Source organism: Felis catus, chromosome A2 (assembly GCF_018350175.1).
Source record: "Felis catus isolate Fca126 chromosome A2, F.catus_Fca126_mat1.0, whole genome shotgun sequence".
NCBI classification, from domain to species: Eukaryota; Metazoa; Chordata; class Mammalia; order Carnivora; family Felidae; genus Felis; species Felis catus.
Genome location: NC_058369.1, coordinates 101,701,803 through 101,728,590, shown reverse-complemented (window position 1 = coordinate 101,728,590; position 26,788 = coordinate 101,701,803). Strand labels below are relative to the sequence as shown.

General features: G+C 37.6%; 1 protein-coding gene and 1 long non-coding RNA gene across 2 annotated transcripts in view; both read right to left on the bottom strand.

The window, feature by feature from the left end:
• Positions 1–22,692, bottom strand: part of GLCCI1 (glucocorticoid induced 1) — a 108,766-nt gene extending 86,074 nt beyond the window's left edge. Inside the window, exons 1-2 of the mRNA XM_023242103.2 lie at positions 22,638–22,692; positions 19,015–20,097 (exon numbers count right to left, since the gene is read on the bottom strand). Coding sequence (XP_023097871.2) covers positions 19,015–20,097; positions 22,638–22,692 — 1,138 coding nt within the window. The remainder of the gene's footprint in view (positions 1–19,014; positions 20,098–22,637) is intronic.
• On the bottom strand, positions 15,521–18,901 carry LOC109497466. Its single transcript, XR_002153687.3, has 2 exons — positions 17,944–18,901; positions 15,521–16,678 (listed from the first exon to the last, which is right to left on the bottom strand). It is a non-coding gene; the product is annotated as an uncharacterized LOC109497466 (long non-coding RNA).
• Positions 22,693–26,788: the final 4,096 nt, after the last annotated feature.

The window sequence follows — 26,788 nt, the reverse complement described above, 5'->3', positions numbered from 1 at the left end:
CATTCCACCATCTACTGGGGTATGCCAATAAAAAACAAAAAGTCTTAAAATAATTTTAAAGGCCAAGAAAGCATTGATTATGACCACTAACATTATAGGATCAAGCTCTTATTCACTACTAAAAAAGCACTGATCATATCACATAAAATGAGATCTTTAGAAATCTGTATGACTCCTCTGATTCTGTAGGAATCTGTAGGAACTGTAGCTCCTCTGATTCTGAAAAAGAATCTGAAAAAAAAAATTATCAGCATTCTTACCCCTTATGTGAATGAAGAATGAACTGATAGGGCACAGAGAGCACCACAGTTTCCTAGATCAGTAAATATTTCTTCTCATGCTATCTACACTGAAAATTTGTAAGAATTCAAAATCCAAAGATACTTGTACATACAATCTATAAACAAAGTTAAGAGTTAAGCACTTAAGTTTAGCTATAAATACTTTGTTTAGGTAATAATAACTATAGGTTAGCTCATAATAGCATAATAATAGAATAAGTAGGTAACTCTATGGTTAAATGCAGAAATTAGGAGTAAAGGCCTAGAAAGAGAGTTGACTGCTTAATTGCAACAAAATATGACTGCCAATCAAGCAAATTTATTGATGGCAGGGAAACAAAAAATGGTTAATCTCTACTGGAATATATTTGGATACCACTGACCTGCTTAATAAAAAGAATCTAATAAATTAAATTTAGTCTGCAAGCTGTATTTTCCCCGATTGTGTCCCCAGATCCAGCAATGGACTAAGAAATACACAACTAACTACACTTCTCTATAAACCCAGAACCAATAGGCTCAACAGAATGAAGACTTCAGAAATAGGGAAACACAGATGTTTATTCTAGCATTTACTTTCCTAAATATTGACACCAAAGAATCAAATACGTAGTTGTGAAGCAGTAGTTTATCCAAAATTGGATGCTTCATTAAAGCTGGAAATGGCCAAAAGCTGCAGGAAACATCCTGAAGGAAAATGCCTTATACAAATGACACCTTTGTAGAGGCTATGGAGTAAAAAAGAACATGGTAAAAGCCAGTTCTGTGTTTGCATACACAGAACACCTTCCACCTCAACAATTCTACAAATATTGTGCATTAAAGGTTGCCAGGAAATGCTGCCAAGGACTGAGAGCAACTTAAGAAAAAATAAAATAAAACTACTAGTGGCATGACTAAGTGCACAGGAAAAGTGTCATAAAATATTTTAAAATAGCATATTTTATTCCTCTAAAATAGCCATAGAACTGCCCATTATAATCTTAGTCAAAAATAGTCTATTGATTGAACTGTACTTCAGTCAAAATGGCACTGACCAGGACCTATAAATGGAATAAAGTCACAAAGTTCCAGAGTTTATATTAGATCTGAATTAATTTTCCCCTCCTTAAACGATGAAAGAACAATGTTCAACCTGAGTGCCCAACAACTATGTGAACCAATATCAGGCTACAGTTTTGGATACAGGTTGAATCACTTAACAATACCTAGAATAGCTGAGGCATTTAGAATAAAAACACTAACAACATCTCTAGATATACTGGAAAGACTCATCTCAATTTGGGGGAAAACCAAACCACACCACAAAAAGGCTGGGTGAACTGGATTTACATTTCCCCTTTCTCTCCATTCTTTCCCTCTTTACTTCTGGTTAGAATTTTTTAAATTCTTCCTATGTAGTTTTAAGATCGAACAAGTACTGAACAATATAAGTTTAAAAATTATGAATAATGCAGTTAACTTATTTTTCATGCAGATGTCAAATCCCTCACTTATCTTTCTCTCTTTCCTATCTTTTAGCTATTTTACTTTTGCAGCATAGGACTGATCTACCAGAGGTTGACTCCTTCCCACCCAAAGGTTTTGGTCTCTCACTCTTTTTTTTTCCCCCCATTTCTCTAACACCTAGCACAACTACTCAAGAAACATTTGTTGAACTTGTGGATATCATTTGCCCATCCTCTCCTAGTCTTTATGAAATAAATATTAAAAAACTAGAAATCACCTGGTATTTATCCCAGACCTCTTTACTGAAGACTTTTTAGAAGAGCCTCAAATAGGACAGCTCCATATTTTTAATATTCTGTACGTGAGGCTCATCTAAAATCATTGTGAATAAAGTACAAGACAGTGACAAAAGTAACTCGAATTCAGGTCCTACTGTCATCCTATTTTCCACATTTATATACAAGATTGTAATTTCTATGCTCAGATATTTCACAAACAGGTCATTAAAATAGGTTCATTCAATACAAAACTCTTCATACAGTGTATATTCAAAAAACATGTTTAACAAATACACTAAACTTCTTGGCCTGCCAAGCATGCTGGGAGACCATGTACTTATTTTTAGTCACTGAAACAACCATTGCTGAAAACATCCCTGAACTTCTTTTGAATATGATCTTTATAAATTGTAATCAAAGAGTAGTTATGGAATCATTAGTGAGAATACATAGCAAATTATATAAATAAACATTCCACCAAGATCACACAAAGTTGACACAGTATCTCTTGCATATTGACAGAAGTACTGGTAATGATGAACCCCACTTGCCAATGTGTTGAATCAGATGTGGAGAGTAGGCCTTCCAAGGTGAATTTTCGAAGTAGTTCTAGTAGTAACAGCTGGTGGACCACCTTTCTTTATGCTCTGAGATGCAGTAAAGTTGGTAACACTAGCATCTACAATTATCCTTGTAGATAGCTGAGATCACATTTTAGAATCTCACTAATTATTATCATAAATTGTTACCACAGACAGGATAATCTAACTTAAACTAATTTAAGGTCATCTATCTTACCTTACAAGGAACATGTATTCAAAGTATGGAGCTATGTGAGGATAACAGCATTTTCAATGAAAAAGTGAGTTCAGTTTGCAAAGAACACGAGGTACCAGAGGGTGCCGAGGGTGCCGAGGTAAGTCCTTTATGTCAAGCTAAGGACAGGATTTTTTTTTTTTTAAAGAAAGAATGTGCTTATAGTAGTATGATGGCTAAATTATAGATGGGACACTTTAGCAGGGGGAAACCACAACTGTATGAGCAACAATTAAGAAATGGAAAGGATAAAGAATGCAAAGAAGCCACCAGATTCAGGACACAATTCAGAGGAGATGGGACAAGATACAGTGATGAGCAGGATGGGAGAAATGAGGGAGGAAGAAGTCAATGATTATGCCTACAGGAAGTTAGAATTCAACCCAATGATGCCCTAGGTCTGAAAGTCTTAAGGTTGTGTTCCATAGTGCCAGTAAGCAAATAAAAGAAACCATTCAACTCCATTCTGTACCAAGTCTCTAAGTTGGTACAGAACTAAATCATTTGATACTCTTTACCCTTGATAATTATACTCCTAATCGCATCTTATTACACATTGATAATTAGAGTACATTACCCAAATCTGGAATTAAATCAAATTCATTTATAATTTATTAATAAATTATTGTTTTTTTGTCTCAGTACACAGAAAAATAGGCCACTTTTTTGAAGCTGTTAACTTCAAGGTAAAGAGCATAAGCAAAACATCCACAGATAGTTACAGTGATATTTAAAATATTTGGTATGTCAACTTACAGAATGTAAGGAGAATGTCTTTTAATTTGCTGTACACAGGTACCACCAAGAATACCCTCTCCTGTCTGCAGAAATGCAATTACACCTTTCAGTCCCTCATAAAACTTTGAATTTAAATACCAACATAATCTTCTACTCAAAAGTCACAAAGCCAACTCCAGCAGAAAAAAATTATCATACATTTGTTAATAAAATTAAAATGCATACAACTGAGTTGACATTCTAAATTGTGTTAGATGATTTAGAAAAGGAAATTTATATTTAGACATCAATTTATATCTCCAAACCAACCCAACAAACTAATTATATACCAAATAATTCTGAAGTAAACAGTTTAGTCAAAGAGGTCAGCATTCAAGTCATGCCTCCAGGAAGGATTGTAATATAATAAACAGTAAGCTTCCCCATAATCACAAAGAACGATGTGGTTAGATATCTGCTGATTTCATCTTATGTGAGCTAAGCACAGTTTCTGTGTCACTACCACCCAGTATATTGAAATTACTTGAAGTATTATGAAAAGATGACCATGAATCTCTGTATGGAGAAAGTGTCAGGAACTAATGATTACCCAGTAGTTGCTGAGAAAAGGATGTGAACTCTAGAGTCTTCTCTCTTTTACATACCCATACCACCACATCCACATGGTATAGACCTTACGAATGAACATATTAGTTGGCCAATTAATTTCCTAGTCCTTAAGTAGATAAAGAAAACTTTAAGCTAAAATCATCCTGTAGTAATACACAATTATAAATAAAATCATAATCCACAGCACTAATCATATTTCTAGTCTAATTGTGCTTACTTATTGCTTACTTATTGTCCTCCTGACATTAATAATGGTAGAAGGTTTTGTTAAAGTTTTCCATGCAGGAAGAAATATTTCCTCCATGAAGCTGGTTGGAAACAGTTTGCTAGGAAATTACAACTGAACCAGTAACTTCCTTTTATAAGGACAAAATATTTCAGAAAAAGCTTTGTAATACTTATCTAATTTAAAAGCATATCTTTCAATTTATTAAAATCAACACTCAAGAAAAAAACCACAAATAATCCAGTGAAGAAGTGAGTCAAAAGACATGAATAGACACTTTTCCAAAGAAGACATCCAGAGATGGCTAACAGACACATGAATAAGTGCTCAACATCACTCATCATCAGGGAAATACAAATCAAAACCACAATGAGATACCACCTCACACCTGCCAGAATGGCTAAAATTAACAACTCAGGCAATGACAGATGTTAGCAAGGATAGACAAAGAGGAACCCTTTTGCACTGCTGGTGGGAATGCAAACTGGTGCAGCCACTCTGGAAAACAGTACGGAGGTCTCTCAAAAAATTAAAAATTGAACTACCCTACGACCCAGCAATTGCCCTACTAGATATTTATCCAAAGGATACAGAAGTGCTGTTTCAAAGCGGCACATGCACCCCAATGTTTATAGCAGTGCTATTGACAATAGCCTGAGTATGGAAAGAGCCCAAATATCCATTGACTGATGAATGCATAAAGAAGATGTCTTGTGTATATATATGTATGTGTATGTATATGTGTGTGTCTGTGTATGTGGCATGTGTATGCATATGTATATGTGTGTGTATATGTATATATATACACACACACATATACACACAATGGAATATTACTTGGTGATCAAAAAAGAATGAAATCTTGCCATTTGTGACAATGTGGACAGAACTAGAATGTATTATGCTAAGCGAAATAAGTGAGTCAGAGAAAGACAAATATCATATGACTTCACTTACATGTGGAATTTAAGAAACAAAACAGATAAACATAGGGCAAGGGAAATGAAAATAAGATAAAAAGAGAGAGGTAGACAAACCCTGAGAGACTCTTAAATGCGGAGAACAAACTGAGGGTTACTGGAGGGGTGTTGTGTGGGGGAATGGGCTAAATGGTCAAAGGGCATTATGGAGGACACTTATTGGGATAAGCATTGGGTGTTATATGTAAGTGAAGAATCACTAAATTCTATTCCTGAAATAAAAAATAAAAAGCATATCTTTCCACAGAGAAATGTGAGAAATAAAATCATTAGTACATATGAGTTCCTTCCCTTTTAAGGGTTAGTTGAATACCAAATTTCTTAGAATCTTTAAATTCAGACTAGAAAAGGAATGGAAAATATGTATTCATGCTCAATTATGACAACTTCTTAGGATATTAGTTAATTCTGCTAAATGTCAGTAGAACATTTTATGCAGCAATGAGAAATTACACTATTCAGTAATATGTTTTTACAACCTCAGATGAACCTCAACCTTGTGTAACTGACTTCCTAAAAAGTTTGTGTAAATAACACTTTGGTAAGTTGAATAATTTTACTTGCACATAAGCTAGACATTCTCTAAAGCAAATAACCACCCCCAAATCTGCTCTACAGTTCAAAATTGTTTACATTACAAAAAAATTTTTTTTACATTACAATGAAGCACAAATTCATATGTAATTGACATTCTCCTTACTTGGAACTTAGGATAACCATGATCTTTATGAAAAAACTATAAAAACATTTGGAATTTTAATTGAAAAAGCCCATCAAATTTGGGACATGATGACTTAAATTTCTCTAACAGCTTTAAAAGCTGATTCCATGGAGACTAAATAGGCCAAAATTCACTTAAAAGAACTCTAAATGTAACTTAGAAACTCACTTCGTAGAAGTGTATCTTGCATCTTCGAAAATATGGACTGTCCTGACATCACTCATCCCTGTCCCACCGATTTCTACCAGCAAGAGCACCCAGCTCCAATTTATTATCAAGATTTAATAAATCAGTGCTTTTCCAACCTGATATACTACCACTGAATGATAGGTCCTAAATGAAGATAAAAACCATCAGTTACCTAAACATTTCGGCATTTTAGAAAATGGCAACACAAGTGTAATCTATTAATTTTCATCTTTGTCGGATATTTATAAGACTGCATGTCATAGTAATAATCACTGTTCAGTGATTTGAACCCAACTACTTATATAGCTAAAACAATCTCTTATAAGTCCTATGTAAAGATTTAACAAGTGTTTGCTGCAGGGCCTTCTAGGCACCAGACACCATGGTGGATGCTGGAACACTATAAAGGACAAGGTGCTATTTGGTGAAGCACGAGCATCCACCAAAATTACAGAAACATTAAGGTGAGTTAAGACAGATGAAAAATCATATATAAACTGTTAAAGCCTTGAGAATTCTGGGGCGCCTGGGTGGCTCAGTGGGTTAAGCGTCCGACTTCAGCTCAGGTCATGATCTCATGGTCCATGAGTTCGAGCCCCGCGTCGGGCTCTGGGCTGATGGCTCAGAGCCTGGAGCCTGCTTTGATTCTGTGTCTCCCTCTCTCTCTGCCCCTCCCCCGTTCATGCTCTGTCTCTCTCTGTCTCAAAAATAAAATAAACGTTAAAAAAAATTAAAAAAAAAAATAAAGCCTTGAGAATTGCTATATTAACAATGGGAATAATACAGTGAATCTAACCAAATATTCGGCTACCATACTATTTACTTTCTTTTACATTTTGAGGCACTTAATTCAAGAACAGAATAATATTTTTAAATGACACAGCAATTATTAACAATAATTTATTTCATTATTTTTCCTATGCCTTCCTATTTCCTAGAACTCCCATATGCAATTTTACATGGTTTATTACATGGTTATATTCCAAGATTATAACTGTTTCTTCAGTGTCCCATAGGCAACATAAAAAAAAAAAACCCAACCCAGAATATGCACTTCATCTAACCTCTATTTTACCATGAGATTGAGTGTAATACTTACTCCATTAAATGGGACTATCTGTATAAAGATGTTATTTTTTGATCACATGGCTTAGTACAAAGTAGAACAGGACAATTGTCTTAAAGATGAACATAAACCAACTAGTAATACTAAAGACTTTAATCTTAATAATCCTTTAAGGTAAAAACTATGAATAGGTAAAAATTGAAAACTACATTGTGAGTATAGTAGAAATAAATGTCATTGTGTATTCAACAAAGATATCAAGTAATGGTAATGCAACATATGAAAAGCTTATTTTCTATACTATTTTAGCTTCATAATAGCAAATATTTAGCCAAAACCAAGTTGCACTCATCACAACAGTCTCATGTGACACCACGTCCAGGTATCACTACACATTATTACTACATACTACTACATTTTTACATGAGAAGCCACATCCAGTAATAAAGTTCAGAATACCAAGAGGGTATCTGTGTGTGTGCACAGAAAGTGTCAATAACATCATCCTAGGTCAGGCAGGAAAAGAACTTCGACCTAGATATATTATGGAAGCCACTGAATGAAGCTCTCCTAGGCTTCATCTAATGAAAGAAAAACACGTAACTAGAATATTTGGTGTTCAACAAATACCAAAAAGCTCACCTTAACTTAGGTAAGCAAGCAAAGGAACATGATAATTCTTATGTGATGCCCAAAGCTCAGAGAAAACAGTGGGTCAAATTCTTGCCAGATTTTAAATAAATGGACTTTGATAAGAAGTATGAATCTCGTGAGAGCATCAACTGCACCTAGACTATGTATTCTGTAAGGGTCAAACTAAGTTCCTCAGATATAGGAGGGATTCAACAAATATCTATTGTGCAAAAGAACGAGAGAATCTATTCATTTTACTCACCACCATATTGCCAACAACTAGTCAATAACTAAAACAAACATTTCTTGAATGAATGAACAGTTACAACAGAAATTACATCACAGCTATACTAATCTTTGGCCATGTTAACCAAAAAGCCAAAAAGTAAGCAAATTCAAGTGACCAAGGTTTTGTCTTGTTTTGTTTTTAAATATGGGTCACTCTGGCATGTAAAGAATAAGATTTTAATATGTTTTTTAAGCTATCTGATCAAAATATTGCAGAATATTGTAGTTTTTTTCAAAAAACCTTTGAGCACAGTCCAACTCCTTACTTTTACAATACTAATGGATGTGTATTTAGCAATATTTGCTAACCTCTGTTTAGTAGATGCTAGACACTTACATTAAATAACCTAACTTACAGTTGTTCTTCTTTTCACAGCTACAGATCAGATTTCCTCCAAAAATACTTTAGAAAAAAGACAATGACATTGTCACAGAACTCTCAAAGATAATGTAAACCTATTTTGTTTATAGACTACCAGCTCAGATATAAACAAACCTATATTTTACTATGATATTTTTGTACCTTCATGGAAAAGATCATCACTTCACAGGTGTACATGAGAATAGCAGTTTTTTATAGCTAGACCTGATGTAACCCTGAGTAATTGAGCCCTCCCGGTTTTTATTATCTTCTAATAAAGAAATATTACTTCACTAACTCAACTCATAAATTGATGTATTTAACTCGAAAATTTAATTACAGAAGAAATGTCATGAGAAACTTCATCCATCAGACTCTATACAACACGTTTTTTAAAATTTTGGGGGGAATGTTTATTAATTTTTGAGAGAGAGAGAGAGAGAGACAGAGAAAGAGAGAGAGAGGGGCAAGGCAAAGAGAGAGGGGGACACAGATTCTGAAACAGGCTTCAGGCTCCGAGCTGTCAGCACAGAGCCCAATGTGGGGCTCTTAGGAACCATGAGATCACAACCTGAGGCAAAGTCCAGCACTGAACTTGACTGAGCCACCCAGGCGCCCCTACACAACACTTTAAATATCCTAACAATACCCTTTCTAATGTTACTTATGAAAGGGCTCATGTTCCACACTGACTATTAAAGAGAGCTTACAGTAAGCACAACTGACATTGAAAAAAATGCCAAAACACCATGGAAGAAATTATTAAAATGAAGCTCAGAATATCTTTTCTACATCACACCAGCAAACCTAGAAAAAGTGAAAGAGCCCAAACTTTTCTAAGTTGAGAAGAGAGTGTACCTTGTTGCTATGCCATGACAGTGATATATAAAAAGGTGCTCTTTCGAATGCTGCTAAAATATCAAAGGATCGCAAGAGTCAAGAATCATGTTAGAGATGAATGGAGCCTTATGATGCTTTATTAGAAATGTAAAGTTTAAACTGTCAAATAAGAAAATACAAAAGACCTTATTCTATCCCGACTTTGAGATTTCACACGAAAAGCAGTTTTAAAAAATTAAATTCTTCTTTAACAAAGTGGTAGAACCTTTAAGGACCAAAGGAAAGGCTTACTGATGGCATGAAGTTTTGAAATGCTAGGATATCCTTATATGCATACCTGAGGCCTGAATCATTGGGAATACTTGCAACTATTCTAAGTTCTGTGGACCCTAGAGTCCAGTCCCATTTAGCTTTCTCTTCACCCAACCCTCCAATGCTATTTTTGACCTTTCTATGACTTAAGTGTAAGCAATGGGATAACCCATTGTGCATGCTTTCCTGTCCCATAATGAACTGGGTTCCAAAAGCAAGTCTCAGCTAACCTGAAGTCGGGGCTTAATAGAGAGTTATATGGGCTCTCTGGCCCTATGTGTATGCTGTCTGACGGTGGGCAAATTACTCAACTTCTCAAGATGTCATTTACTCATCTGTGAAGAGAGGTTATAAAAGTACTCTACACTAGGTTCCAGTGAAGGCTAGTGGCTGACATAAAGGCTCAATAAATGATCATATTAAGAATTATCTAGTCTATACTATCATAATGAAAATATGGTACTAGCATAAAGATAGACACACAGACCAAAGGAACAGAACAGAGAGCCCAAAAATAAGCTCACAGATACATGGTCAACTAATCTTTCACAAGGGTGCCAAGTACACACAATGGTAAAAGGATAAGCTCTTCAATAAATGGTGTTGGAAAAATGGATATCCACATGAGGAAGGATAAAACTGGACCACCTTCTTACACCATATACAAAATTAACTCAAATGGATTAAAGACTTAAAAATAAGGTCCAAAGCTATAAAACTCCTAGGAGAAAATATAATGGAAAATCTCCTTGATATTGGTCTTGGCAACTGACATTTTGGATATGACATCAAAATCACAAGCAACAAAAACAAGTGGTACTATATCTAATTAAAAAGCTTCTGTACAGCAAAGAAAACAATCAACAAATTAAAAGACAAGCTATGGGATGGGAGACAATACCCGTAAATTACCCATTTGACAAAGGGTTACTATCTAAAATATATAAAGAAGTCATACAATAGCAAAAAGAAATCAACCCAATTAAAAAATGGGCAAATGAGTTGAACATTTTTCCACAGACATAAAAATGACCAACAGGTACATGAAAAAGTGCTCAACATAACTAATCATCAGGGAAACGCAAATTAAAACCATAATGAGATACGACCTCACACCTGCTCAAATGGCTATTATCAAAAGACAACAGATAAAAAGCACTGGCAAAGATGTGAAGAGAAGGTAACACATACTATTAATGGGAATGGAAATTGGTGAGAATAGGAAACAGTACAGAGGTTCCTCAGCAAATTAAAAATAGAACTATCATACAATCCAGCAATCCCACTTCTAGGTATATACATCCAAAGAAATGAAATCAGTATCTTAAACAGCTATCTGCCCTCCCACGTTCATTCCATTACTCACAATAGCCAAGATATAGAAATAACATAAATGTCCAATGACAGAGGAATGGATAAAAAAAAAGTATGACTCACTCACTGACTCACACACAATCACGAATATTATACAGCCTTAAAAAAAAATAAAAAAGATGGAAATCCTGCCATTGACAACATAGATGAACTTGGAGAACACTGTACTAAATAAGCCAGACACAGAAAAACAAATACTGTATGATCTCACTTACATCGAGAAACTAAAAAAGTCACATTTATAGAAGCAGAGAGTACAGTGGTAGTTTCCAAGGGCTTGCAGGTGAGAGAAATGGGTAGATATAGGTCAAAGGGTACAAACTTTTAACTGTAAGATGACCAAGTTCTGGGAGAATGATGATGAATAATGTAGAGCATGGTGACTCTAGTTAATAATACTGTACCGTATATTTGAAATTTGCTAGGAGTAGATCTTAAATGTTCTTATCACACACCAAACAAAGGCAGTAACTATGTGAAGCAATGGATGTTTTAACTAGCTTGACTGTGGTAATCATTTCACAGTGTATACATATATCAAATCATCACACTGTACACCTCAAATATATACAATTTTTATTTGTCAATTATACCTCAACAAAGCTAGGGGGAAATATTAAAAAAAGGAATTATCTAGTTTAATAAACTTACTTTTCCTCTCAGAATTTTTTTCTCTAACCAAAACTCTAAAAATCCCACTTCTCATTTTAAAGATAGAGAAACTAAGACGCCAAGAATTAGTGACTTGCTATAAGTCAAATGTTAAAACTGGAAATACAACCCAAGTCTCTTAACTCCAATTACTTTCCAGTACACCTTTTTGTTTCTAAAACTCCTTTATGGTACCATTTGGAAAATAATTTGACCTTTAAATGTGATAATGCTGGAGAAAAGAACTAGGTTATTCTAGCAAGGAATAATGTAACCACACATTGCTTCATTCCACCTTCATCAGAAAAAAGACAATCCCAAAAGCAAATTTATAGAATCAGTTATAGGGCAACTCTAGTTGTCAGTCAATGCTCAATCTTATATTAATGCTACTTGTAGGAATCACTTTGTTAGGTACATAAGTATCAATAAAGATAAATAAGCCACAAAGAGCTCACTTATGTCTTCTTTGTTCTGCTTAAGGAAACAATTGTAAAATGTCTTTAGAAAATGCTTCATCAAATATTTAATTTTTTTAGTAACGTGAAAGTTAAAATTAACGATGGGGACTACTCACAAAAGTTCTTTGTGGTTAACTGGATAAATAAGGAGTTATTACTGTCAGTAGGTGGTAGGTATTTGATCTTTAGTGACACTAGGCAGCAAGCTGTATCAGCTTATGAAATATTCAGATATTTAATTCTCATGGCTTGGAAGAAAATTTTGGACACTGACCTTGCCACACAATAATAGGTTTCACTAGTTTCTCTAACTCATCCTTATTTTTGGTGAGCCATCATTAAGGTGCACCATGGTGGCACTTCATTAAGTTACAAACATCCACAGTGCAAACACACAAATAGCAGTGATAACTTGTTAGCTCTTGGGAGGACTGAATTAACCTAGCACCAGTTGCTGAGACAATCGAGACCAGTCTCTGCTTACTGATTCCTGAAGCATTCATTACTTTACCACCATGTGTAATTAATTTTTAATATTCATTGAGAAAAGTACCTCCCACTATGATTCAAGGACAGCACAGATTCTAGAGGAGAAGAGGGCCAGACACAATCAAGTTCATATCCTTGAGTCCTCGGCAAGGATTTCTCTCTCACTTGCGCACGCGCGCTCGCTCGCTCGCTCTCTCTCTCTCTCTCTCTCTCTCTCATACACTTACATTGTTCTGTAAGAACAAATGAAGAAATATGACCAATTCATGTATATTCTATTCTGGTTACATTCACCATCCTGTATCCTACATGTTTAAATATTCTGAAAATGTCAAAGCATATCCTGGCACAGTGTAACAGTGCTGTTGAAAAAACAGAAACCCTATTCTTTAGCAATTCTATTAGCTCAGAAATCACGGGTGATCACCAACATCAGAGTCTTTTTGAGTTAGGAGCAACAAGATAGTTTTGTGGAATAAACACTGTATCTGGAATCAGATGATTTGCACTTCGAATCCACTTTCTTGATAAATGAACATATACACTGCATAGTATATAATAAGCACTAAAATACTTTTCTCCTTTCTACCTACAGCTAGAGGCACAGCATAATATAGGGGAAGTTACTGAGGTATTCCTAAACCTATCTCCTCCTGTTATTTGCCTCAATAGCATTCTTTTGAAGTAAACAACACTGCTTAAAGGTATCTGTCATGGTTGTTCCTACTACATTTAAATACTAAAACAGTATTTTTCTCTGTAATTGTTCATAATGTAAGCAAAGTCCTTACTTTTTTCAGAATTACTGCTAACCTATTACAATTTGTTTTGCAGAATAAACACAAATCTTATTCTTTTAGAATTAGCTGGGTGATGGGCTGGATCATGGTCAGTTTATGGGGTCCAAATAAGGGATAGAGAGAAAGAAAGGGAAGTAACTTCTGGCTCTTCCATCAGTTCCTTAGGCTTTCCATACTAATAAATGAGTACTGTTCTCTCTTTCCTCCACTTTTGGCAAATTCTATTAAGAGACTATCAGTCTCAAATTCAACCTCTTGTTAAAATACAAAGTATAAAGGACAGAAACAGCATCAGAAATGTATCATTTAATAACAAAATTATATATTAAGGCAAAAGACAACAGTGCCTGGCACAGGTGCTGTGGAAAAGCCTATCTTGGTGGTGGTGGTGTTCAGGAATCTCAAGCTCTGGAAAAAAGAATGAACTAAAATTAAGACTATCATGGTCGTTAGTATGTACTACTTGGCAGAATATTAGCTACATGCGAAAGTTTTGATCAAACAGGTTTTTAGAAACTTGTTTAAATTTCAGACTTAAAAAAATCTTCTCTTATGAGTCATTTATTGAACATTGCCATTTATTTCCATTGTTATTCATTGCCTTAGAGCCCAATTATTTGTTTTCTTATTCACATTTAGTCTGCATTATCACCAATCAAAACCACAAGGATGCCATTACCTTTCACCATTTACCAATGCCTAACTCCTAATTTGCATTAAATCCTTGAAGAAATGTATCCTGCAGTGAATGACATATCCTTCTATAAAAAGTACTGTAAATAATGAAATAATTTTCAGCTCAGTATACACTAAAGATATAAAATGAGTGTGTATATACACTCAGTATACACACACAAAGCTACACACATAGTTAAACTGACCAAGATACTTTTATAAAACTTAGGTGTATGATATTCAATATGCTAAGAGTAAGTTAAGGGAGAGGAATATCATCTTTGAACATAACACAGTAGTTTAAGAACAACTAACTTCCATAAATTCACTTATCTATTTTGCTATTCACTCCCTGACCTGCAAATCTCATGCACCATAAGCGATGGCAAAAACTAAATCATTAATGCTGCCGATCCTTAGTGTAAGTTCTCAAAGGCCTAAAACCTTTCCCAAAAATCAGTATTTGAAGCCTGTCATTTTAGAAAAAACAAAACAAAGACACTTAACTATTTTTACTCAAGTATAGGAAAACTTTGAAACAAGTTCCTCTAAGCACTCTAAGAAAACTCATTTTAAAAGAGAGGGCCATGAGGAGGGCCTGATTTCTAAGAATATCAGCCTGAGAAGTAACTTTATACAAAGAGAATGTCTGAGCATCTCTAAAAAGGGGAAAAAAGTAATTAAAATGTTTCATTCCACAAACTGAGCATAGTGTAAAAAAAAGACTCAAAAAGGAAAATTTAATGAAAAGACTGAAACACTGAAAGCAAATTAATTTGATTAAAACACAAAGACATACACACATTGTATGAAGTCATTCAATATTACATGCTAACTGGCTTTGTATTTTCTTTTAAAATGTAATCACAACTTAGCATAAAACAATAAAGCTCTCAAGATAACCATAAAAAATTCTAATCAAATTTCACTCTGGAGTTTGTAATCTGTTAGCATAGTAGGCCTAAATAAATGTTCTGTTAAATCAGGGATCAATGCATGCTATTCTCCATAACAGGAGCCATATAAATTACAAGCTCTTCCATGCTTTTTTAACTAGATATAGTACACTTAAAAATAAGCAGTATTCTCCATTCAGAGTTCTCTAATGCAACTCCTTTTATATCTTTTAGAATTTATAATTCATCCTAGTGCTCAATCTTAAAACACACACACACACACACACACACACAAAAGGATTTGCAATTGCTACTTACTATCTTATCTTGCACAGTAAAATTGTGAGTATTTGTTGTGTTTCTAAATCCACAGGTTTTGCTCTGAGGTTTCACAAAGAAGCAACTTTATTTTCTTTTGGTTATTACTCATGATTTTAGCTTACAGATGATTAACTTTAACACTAACATCCTGCTATATTCCCATTTGAGTTGTTCTATTTATCTCAAAGGTAGACTTTATGTATTACCATTACAAAAAAATAACTATTTGCATAATACTTTATGATTTTACATCTATTACAAACACATCACAGGGAGCCTGAGGATGCATTCAGCAGCTTGTCATTCACCACTTCAAGACCCTTCAGAACCAAACAAGGGGGAGGGTGACATTTTGCTAAATGGCAGAAGTAGAGAAATGAATATAAATAACAAACCTTGAAGGTTTAAAAATACAATAGAAATTTAAAAAATACAAAAATATGATTCACATGTATAAACGAGATAGTTTTAATTTGTAAAAGTCCATATCCTCTATATAGAGCAAGGTTATTAAAAGACTTACGTATCTTATGATACCGTTTCAAATTATCTAAAACTGTGCTACAAAAATAAAGAAAATTGCCATCTCGCTTAATTTCATAAATTAATATATTAAAACTGATTGTACCAATTACAGAATTCAGCTTTTCCTCAGCTTTATGAAATAGCCTGAGTATCATTTCTTTATTATTATAGCCTAACCCTAAATATGCATATTAAGAATGTTTAAGAGGGAAATAATAATGATCTGACATGTTTAGAAATTATGTTGTTTCGTAATTTCTTCTTGGTAAAACAATTACAAAGAAAACTATTTGAAGCTTCTGTATTTTCTTCCATCACCACCAGTCCAGGAAAAAAAAAAAACAATAAAAAAAAACGAATGCTCAGTTATGTCACCTCCAGTCCAAATGCTCATAGCACTTGAAGCTTTCTGTAAACAATATGCCTCTGTACTAAATACATATCCCTTGAGCCACCATCTACTTAATTTAACATTTTTAAATGTAGTTTCATATGCAGCATAACACCATCGTAAATACACACACACACACACACACACACACACACAGAGGAGTGTGCAAAAAAGGAAGGAGGTGGAGAGCAAGAAATGGAGCACGTTGTTGTTTTTCATTCATGCAGTATAGTGATGTCAGTGTCTGCAGCAGCAGCAGCAGCAGCAGCAGCAGCGGCGGCGGCAGCAGGAGCCTTGACCTGTAGAGGCTAAAATCCACTGAAGTCAGAACCTCGCAGAATTCAAAAGAAACTGAGTAGATACTGTTTGAAAAATTGTTCAACTGTTCATAGTATGGATTTTAAACGGCTAACTAAACAGAATAGATTAGTTGCACAGTTTTAATTTGGGTAGAGAGGGGTAAGGCAGGATGTGAAGTAACATAAAGGTAATATAATCAGGGAACTGAGGGCTGAAGAGCCTGCATTCAAAATCCCTTAAATCTAAGGAGCTGACAAAACCACCTGGTGTTAAAAACAGCAGAAAAGCCTCTTCTCTTCCCAATATAAGCTCTCTGGTGATGCAAATCTGTCTGCTGCACAACAGACTCAGAAAAGTGTTTTCATCATTATTACATTAAAACTGAATTAAACTCGGATGTACCACACTACAACAAAGAGGAGAGTTTAAGCCTGATCACAAATTTCATTAAAACTACTTTATTAGGGACCATGTAATTCTTAAGCAATTAAGACTTTTGAAAGATGCAGAAAAACAAGTTGTACTATGATGTGTTGTAAGATGTTAGTGTTTATCAACAAAAGGGGAGGAGGCACTACATAGCCATTATATTGTTACAGCAACTACTCTTACTCTGCCCACAAAACCCTCTGTACACAATCAGTCTGAAATGGTTATTTTATGGCTGTTACATTAGCCCCTAAAAGAAAATCCCAAAACTCAATCTATGCACTGTTGAAGCTAAATCACTCAAAAATTTCTCTAACTGCTTCCTTCTATTCGTTCTTTTACCACTCATTTCATATAGCTCCAGAAAATGTGTAAGGGAGCTGCATATGGCATTAATCTGTTAGAAAATGGTGGCCTTTTCTATAAAATACAGCCAAAGATGTGTGTTCAGTTGTGGTCATTATTAGGGCGATCACGTTGTTTTCATTCATTCATTCAGGATTTGCTGGAGGATGTCAGTTTCTGCAGCAGCTGGCTTGACCTGGGGGAGGAGTGGGGGAGCAAATTCCTCCTGGTGCATACAGATTACAGGAGATATTTCTTGGTGCTCATGTACACATACCACTGCACTACATCCTACTCTGCCATACCATCAAGTGGTCTGAAAACAAGTGCCTTAGCAACATGCTAATTACCGGCCAGAAATGTAAAAAAAAAAAAAAACAAAAAACAAAAAACAACACCACTAAAACTGCAATCTATCACAACATAATCACTTTCTCCAAGTCTAAGACATTCATTTAAAAAAAAAAAAAAACTCCATTAAAAAAAAAATTCCACATACCACATAACCGAACGAGCTCCACAGTGTTCCCTTCCACGCAGAGAGTTTTCCACTCGGTATGATCAGTTGTCTCCACAATACTGCAGCAGGAGCAGCATCTGTAGCTCTAGCCTGGTATCTAATTATATTAGCTACTCCACTCTCCCTTATGAGCTTTAAGTCCCTGTTTTGGCTAATCTTCCTTTTCTCCCCCAGGACTCAACTAGATCATGCACTGTGTCCCCAGACATCAACAAAACCAAACCAAAACAGAAAACATTAAGGGAAGCCTAGAGCATCCACTAGCTCACCACTACCTTTGACACCTAACAAAAAAGAAACTTGAGATGCTTTAACAGCTCAACTGAACTGTTAAGTGTACTTAAAAATGGAAGGAAAAAGTGAGCACACTCCACAAACAGGTCTTTAGAAAATTACCATGAAAATCTTGAGTTGGGCATTGACTATTTCCAGTGAAGTACTGCTCTGATGCATATGACTATATTAAGTAGAGAAAAAAGGGAGATGGGAAAAAAAAAAAAAAGGAAAAAACACTATACACTTCAATTGCATACCCAAAACTGTCTCCTCTACACATCCAACAGATAATCCTTACATCATAACTAATGCCACCACCCTTCCAAAAAAGAAAAAATATATATATGCCAGTAATCACAGACACGTTAGGAACTTTGTAGTAAAGCACAAAGAGCTTGTACATTACAACCACCACCTTATCGGCTGCCAGAGTTTGTGTGCGTGTATTTTTAAGTGTTTCGCCCAGCTCCTCCTTCCCCGCTACCAACAGCAAACACATGAGTGAGCTAATCAGCTCTTAAACTGAAAAACCTTTCGATGCAGGCGAGTGATGGAAGATAAAATCTGAGGGGCGGCATGTGGGTCAAATAAAAGTTGTTTTGCAGTTCGCTCCTCCAAGCCCCGCAGCGACCGCAGGGAGGTGAGATTCCCAAAGCCACTTTCACACCTTCGATAATGCACTAGCAAAGAGAAGCCCGGAGAGGCTGAAGTTTCCACGGAGGGAACCGTCGGGGAAGACGCAGCCCGGGAGGACGTAAGGGTTGGGCTCGCTACCTCTGCACACGGGCGAGCCGGGGCTCCGTCTCTCAGGTGAGTTGCTCCTCCGGTGGTTCTCGGGGGACCGTCTCGGGCGGCCCTTGGCCCGCGGCGTCGGCTCGGTCGGGGCCGCGGCCGGCTGCAGCGTCGGGCTGGGCGGACTGGGGCCGCGGGCCGCGCCGGGCCCCGGGAGGTTACCCAGCGAGTTGGCGGCGGCGGCGGCGGGTGGGCGCGTGGGACTGTGCTGGCTGCCCCGCAGGAGCTGGTAGGGCACCGTGGCGCGGATGGGCTGCAGCAGCCGGCCGGCTCCCGCAGCCGGGGCGCAACCCACGCTGCCGCCGCCCGCTCCGTTCCCGCTACCGGCGGAGGGGGCGGCGGGCGGGGAGCCCGCGGCGCTGCGCCGCATCCTCTGCGGCGGGGGATGAGGGGTCTGAGAGGAACTGGAGGAGGAGGCAGTGGACATGGTGGCTCCGCGGGCCCGGGACGACGCCGGCCGACACCGAGGCGCGGAGCGGGCGGCGCGCGAGCGTGTGGGAGCCGGCGCGATAGTGCGTGCGAGTGTGTAAGGGGGAGGGGCGGGGGTATCGGGGAGGAGGAGGAGTCTCTTGGCTCCCCCTTCCCAACGCGCACCCCCGCGGCCTCGGCGAGGGGGGAGGGGAAAGCTGCGAAAACAAACGCCCAACGGCCCCAACCGCCGGGCCGGGCTCGGTGTGGCGGTCACGGCCGGGGCCGCGAGGAGCCCAGAGCCGCCGCCGCCCCGGGCATCGCGCTGACAGGGGAGAGGGGCAACAGTCCGGATCACGCAGCCTCGGGGGCCGCTCGCTGCCTCGCAGGGCTGCACGCGCGGGATCGCCTGGCAACTGCAGGGAGGGCCCGGACCCCTGTTTCTGGGGATCTGGGCAGGAGGAAAGGGCCTCGAGGTGTCTGGCTCTCCGCGGATTCCGCGCCACCGCAAACGCCGCCGCCGCCTCCGCCTGCTCCTCACTCCAAATGGCAACTGATTCCCCACCCGCACCCCGCCCCCGGCACCGCCTACCGGCGCTTGGACCCGGCAGCTGCCGCAACGAGCATTTCCATTGGCTCTGCCGCTCTCCACCAGAACTCGAGTGATTGGTTGCAGAGTAGGAGTGAGAGGAGCACTTGCCAGTTAGAGTGGGACGTCCTACTTTGGAGGCGGGGCGTGAGGGAGTGGAAGAGTGAAGGCGGGGGGGCTGGCTGAGGGCGCAGAAAGAGGCGTGAGAGTTGACAGCCCTTGGGATAAGACGGAGGGTTTGACTGGGCTGACCTAAGAAAGTGGGTCCGTGTGTGTCCTTGCGCGTGCCGCGACACCCACAGATACACACACACACGCCGGTAAACAGGGCGCGAGGGCACCACCCTCCTGGGCCAGTTGTACAACCTGAGACAGAGGACCCTTAAGGCTAATTTTACTTTGCAAGTACACCTGTTCTGGCGGGACGTTTTAGAAGTTGGAACCAGAAGAATATCCCTTCCCCTCTAACTTTAGTAATCGGAGCTTTTGTGGCTAGTAGACTAGTTAAAAGAACTTAAGGGCATCAAAAGCAAAGTCTAGAAGGATTCAAGAGTAGACCAATACTTTTATAAAAGTCTATCCTAACATTTGTAGTTACGCAGTGAAAAGAGAATACCATCTTATGTTCCAAGACAATAACTGTGAATTGCAAGGGTTAACCAGGAATTGTGCATCATTACACCATCAGTTAGATATATTAATGGAGGGCACCCTGTTGCCCTTCCCCAGAAGCAGATGGCCTCTTGGGAGAAATAAATGCCAGACTCGCTGTAACAATCCACTGTGGTAAATTTGGTTTTAATTCTGCAGTGAAACTGAAGAGATACAGAGAATTTGGATGACCAACAAAAGCCTAAGTTTACCCTATGGTAAACCAAGGTTTTAAACCTTATACAGGAACAATTAATTTAATGGTCTACATCAGATACTCCATTAATTTCCACGAGATAAAAAAAAAGAGAGAGAGAAGTGGGTTATTAGATTGGTCTGCTCTTGGTGTCTGCCCACATTGTGACAAGCTTCCTGTGATTTCAGGCACTCTATTCAGGGGTTAGTTTCGCTTAGAGGAGCCATCCCTCTCTGCTTCCTTGTACTCTAAGACCAAAAAGCCTACTAGTTTCTGTAAAGTAAATGAAACCCAATAAAAATACAAGAATTGCATCCAGTACTTCCCATTAAGATTGGTGGTAGTTCCTCACTTTATCATACACTAGAATAATTCTAGTAACTAGCTAACATTTAATGAGCATTCATCATGTGCCAACCACTGGTATAAGAATGTTTTATGTGTTAACTCATTTAGCCCTCCAAAAATGCAAAAGGTAGAAACTATTATTCCCACTATGTACTCAGCTAAGTCACAAAAAAGTTAAATGTCTTACCTGAGATTACTCAGCTAGTAAGTTGGGAGCAAAGAGCCTGACCTAGGTAAACTAACATGAGTCTGTGAGTAAGCCCTCTGTTCTAGCACATCACAGCTTAAAGCTGTGGAATACATGATTGGTAGAGTATTTACAACAGTCCACAAATCTCTTATGTGAGATAAGTTCTCATTAGTTCAAAAGAAATTTTACAAGTGAAGGCAGCCCATTGTGTATTTTTTTTCTTTCCAGAATGACCTATTTTAATTTAAATAAAGTAAAAACCTTACTCTTGCAAATTTGGTGTAATTGATCTATTGTTTTAGTTTTTCCATCTAGACTCTTCATTGATTAGGAAATTGCATTCTTTTATGAGGAAAAAGAATAAGTAGCTTCTTTCCAGTGACTTTTTCAGAATATCAAGAACAAAAACTTTAACAGATTAAATATGTGAAGTTAAAAGGCCAGTAAATTTCTAAGTTGTTGATTTGATTACAGCATAGTTTCATTATAGAAATGTCCTCTCTGGCCACTCCTAAATATAAGTATGGAACAACCTCAACACATTAGATTACAATAATTCTAAATTTAGACCTAGCCACAGTCATAATGATCAATACTTGATTTGGATCTAAAACCACATACGTAGCCATATTTTAAAGGTTTTCTGTGTCTTCAAATTTACCATAGCCAATTACATCAGACATCTAAAGCAAATCTAAATAAAGCAGACAGCTATCATCTTAAAATCCTGTTTTCAGTTATTTGTAAGTCATTATTACCTATTTGGATGTTCAACCAGCTTCTCTTTGCTAAAGAAATCTTGGTCCTCTCTTAAAACTTTACTCTTGTGAAATAAGTACTGATCTTCATGTGTGAGGAATTCAGTCTCCAGACAAATCAAAGGTAGGCTAAAATAAACTAAACCTTGCTTTCAAATCTCCATTTGTTGAGTTCCTAATAATGTTTATTCTTATCAAGGATGAGAGTGGGCTCCCAGGGCATAACAGAAGCTTTAGGAAAATATTCTCCGTAAATTGGAAAACCCTTAGAAGGAGGGGCAGATTGCTTGACTAGCAGAGCACTGTTATACTACTTTGCTAGTTATGGGAGAGAAAGGACCAGTGCGATTATTTCTATTTGTTGAATGTAAGCGTGACAATCTCTGGAAATTAATTTAAGACTTAACATTAGTAATGACCTCTTTACTATGTTGCCCTGACTAGAAGTAAAGACATTGAACAAACAGTTTGGTGGCATTTCCACCTTTGTTCGTAGCCTTATGTATTGGCTGTCCACCATTAGCTCACTTGAGGCAGAATTCTATTATATTTACTTCTTAGATCATATATGGTAATGGATGTATTTTAGATTAAATTAAAACTGGGAATCACTGGCTACATGTGATTAATATGCAGCCCCATGTGGAGAGAAAAATGAGGTAAAGAACCAACAGGCCTATGGAGCTACCAAAACCTCTCTTTTCTGGTTTCATCCAAGTTTGCCAGGCTGCACATCCAAGGTTCATCCAAATCTAAGAGGCAGTCCAGACTGTCAGTATTAGCAATGAGGTCATGGCTGAGAGAGAACACTAAACAGATCTGCACTGATGCTCATCTTAAGCTGATTAAACTCTCTTGTAGGTGGATTCCTTATAGCAACAACAACAACAACAAAAAAAGCCTTGCCTGAATTTTAGTCCCTGGCAGATGCTTACAGTAATACTCCTTACCGCTTGTGACAGCCTATGTGCACCTTTGCACTAGGTGTTCCCTCTGCCTGAAAAGTTCTTGCCCCAGATATTCACATGGCTTTCTCCCTCATTTCCACCAGCTGTTTACTCAGATGTCACCACTTTCACAGTGGTTCCAGTGTTCTGAAAACCCTTGTTAAAATTGCAAGCACCCCCTAGGCATTACCTATTCTGTCCTTTTTTTTTTTTCAGAAAACTTATCACAATCCAACTTATTATATAATTATTTTTTGTTCTGTCTGCCTAGAATATAAGAGCCATGAAAGCAAGACTTTGTGTTTTATAACTGCTGAATCTTCACAGTAGTGCTTGGTACATGGTAGACAATCATTATTTTCTCAGTATCGTTGAAAGAGTAGCAAATTTTAACCAGTGTTTGTCCCATGAACCAGAACTGTGGCTTTTATTAGAAAACATACCTATAATCATAGGTATATCTGCTGAAAAGACATAGCCACAGAGTAGAAAAACATTCCATATGGCTACTATAAACCATACAGATATTTGCATTAGATCTGGCATTCAAACAGAAAGCATATCTTGTATTCTGGTCCTTATACAGGCAAAGTGAAAAATATTAGCCCTAGTGTATCTTGGAGGCTCATCAGAGGTTGGAAATGGACAGTGAAATTGGTGATGGAGAAACAGGCAGTTGAAATTTGCAGAAAAAAAAATAACCAAGTGAAATTGACAGAGAAGCACAGTTGAGGACAGTTAGGGAATGACATCTGCTGATTTGTAGGTAGTTCTGTCTCACTGTTAGGAACAGTTATTCTCAAGAGGCCTGTATAAAGGAACTGAAAAAAAAATGTATTTAAATAGAAAGGAACATTTCATGTAAGTAATAAAAATTTTGCTGTTTCTTTTTCCCTAGTTTTATTGAGATATAATGACATGAGATTATATTGAGATATAATGAAATGAGATTGTGTTAGTTTAATGTAATGATTGTGCACTATATAGGTCTAAAGTGTAAAATGATTAACAAAGTAAGGCTAGCTAACACATCTATTACCTCACATAGTTACATGTGTGTGTGTGTGTGTGTGTGTGTGTGTGTGTGTGGTGAGAACTTTTAAAATGTATTCTTTTAGCAACTTTCAAATATACAATATAGTATTAACAGTCACCTTGTTGTACATTATATCTCCAGAATTTATTTATTTTATAATTGGAAATCTGTATCTTTTGACCACCTTCACTCATTTCCCTCACTGCCCATGGTCTACCCCTGATAACCTCCCATATGTTCTCTGATGAGTTTGGGGTTTTTTAGGTTCCGCATATAAGTGACATCATATGGTGTTTGTCTTTCTCCATCTGACTTATTTTGCTTAGCATAATGCCCTCAAGTTTCATCCATGTAATCACAAATAGCAGGATTTTTTTCTTTTCTATGACTGAATACTATTGCATTATGTATATTTTATATTTATTTATATATGTTTCCATGTCTTGACTATTGTAAATAATGCTACAATGAACATGGGGATTACAAATACCTCTTTGAGATACTCATTTTCTTTGGATATATACCCACATGTGGGATTGCTACATTATATGGCAGTTCTACCTCTAATTGTGGGAGGAATCTCCATCTTGTTTTCCAGGATGGCTGTACCAATTTACATTTTTACCAGGAGTGCCCAAGAGGTACCTTTTCTCCACATCCTGACTGGCACTTGTTATCTCTTGTATTTTCTGGAAAAGAAATTCTAACAAGTGTGAGGTGACATCTCATTGTACTTTTGATTTGCATTTCCCAGATGATGAATGCTGTGAAGAATCTTTTCATGTACCTGTTGACTATCTGAATATCTTCTTTGGAGAAAGTGTCTATGTAGGTCCTTTGACCATTTCCTTTGCTGTCTGTGCAGAAGGCTTTTTAGTTTAATGTAGTTCCACTTGTTTGTTTTTGCTTTCATTGTTTGTGCTTTGGGCATTGTATCCAGAAAATCCTTGCTGAGACCAGTGTCAAGAAGCTTTTCCCCTATGCTTTGTTTCTAAAATAAATTCAAGAGAAGCAACTGAAATGGGGGATATTTTATTTCTAAATAGTAAATATCAAAAGAGCGAGTATATAATTCTTCCTACAATGATAGAAAACCGTGATGAGGACCACCAGTTTTTCAGCTTTCATTTCCACAGCAATGTCTATTCCCAACTATGAGGCCAGGGGCACATTCCCTAAGCTGATATATAAGTTGACTTTTATCATTTAACTAGAAGACTATATTGTACAAAGCCAGGGCATTCAGAGTCTAAAGATGTGGGGACGAAAGAACTGCAAATATTCTCTTTACATGGTGCGGCATTCCATTTGTTTTAGTTCCAAACATGGTGTCAACAATACATGAGACCAATAGTAGTCCTGTGAAAAGAGTATACTTGATAATTGTAGTATTAATTTTTTAAAGATCACTTTAGAGTGATCAGAATGTGTCCCGGATTAATTTCCTCCTTATGTGTCTGAATTTTACTTTTTACCACATGAGTGAGTTGAGGGACTGTTGTTAAGGCGCATTCAATTCATCAGCAGTGCTTGACTAGAGAAGTTTCTTATTAAGCTTTTTGTAGCACACAATTTTTAGTGTCCTACTCAGCATCTTATTGAAAAGGCCCACACCAATACATCTAATAGGTCTATATGAAGGTTTAATAGCACATTACTGGTCGCAGGCCTTAGTAACTCCTCACCAAGTTACTTATCAAATGTCTTGGGAGTGTCAGAAACCACTGTATGCTCTGTAGGGCACATCTGTTCTCACACTTTGGTAAATTGTAGTCTCTCAGAGGCAAAAAGCTCTGCCGACAAATAGAGGAAAAATCGTGTCTAAACACAGGTCCTCAAGAGGAGAACCATAAATAAAATACTAATGGAAGTGATGGGAGGGAAAGATCACTTTTGAGGAAAGGCATCAGGAAGAAGAACATGAAGAAGTCTCGTCATCAGGAAGACACAGGATATATTAGGAGATAATTGGACCGTCTACCTTGATTGATGGTTAATGAAAGATAAATCTGGATCAATTGATGACAGGTCATGGAGGTTGGTAGGTAAGTCTTGTTCTTGATTGAGTACGCAGTGAGGAGCTGCCAAAGATTCTTGAGTGGGTGGGGAGAAACTGAGTGCAGCTGTGTTTCATGAAAGTTAATGCAAGGACAGTTTTCAACACAGATTAGAGACTGAATACTGGAAGATGATTTAGCAGACTTGGACAATAATCCATGTGAGTTTAGTTCATGAGAGGGGAATGGCAGAGGATGTGGAGAGGAGGAAAGTGATGGGCCTTCTCAGCTGGCGGACCTTGAAAGTAGGAGGTCAGACAACTCTGAAACTATCCTGCTGGCAGGATAGTAGTGTCTTGAAAAGCATAGCCAGGAAAACAAGCAGGTTTGGTGAGAAGATAATTATGAATTCAGCTATAAATAAAAGATCCAGAGGATATTAAGATGGAGTCAGTTTTTTTTTTTTTTGCTTTATTTTTAAGTTTATTCTCATAGAAAGAGAGAGAGAGAGAAATCATGGTGGGGGGCGGGGGGCGGGCGAAGAGGCAGAGAGAGTGAATCCCAAGCAGGTTCCATGTTGTCAGCACAGAGCCCAATGCGGGGCTCAAACTCACAAACTGCCAGATCATGACCTGA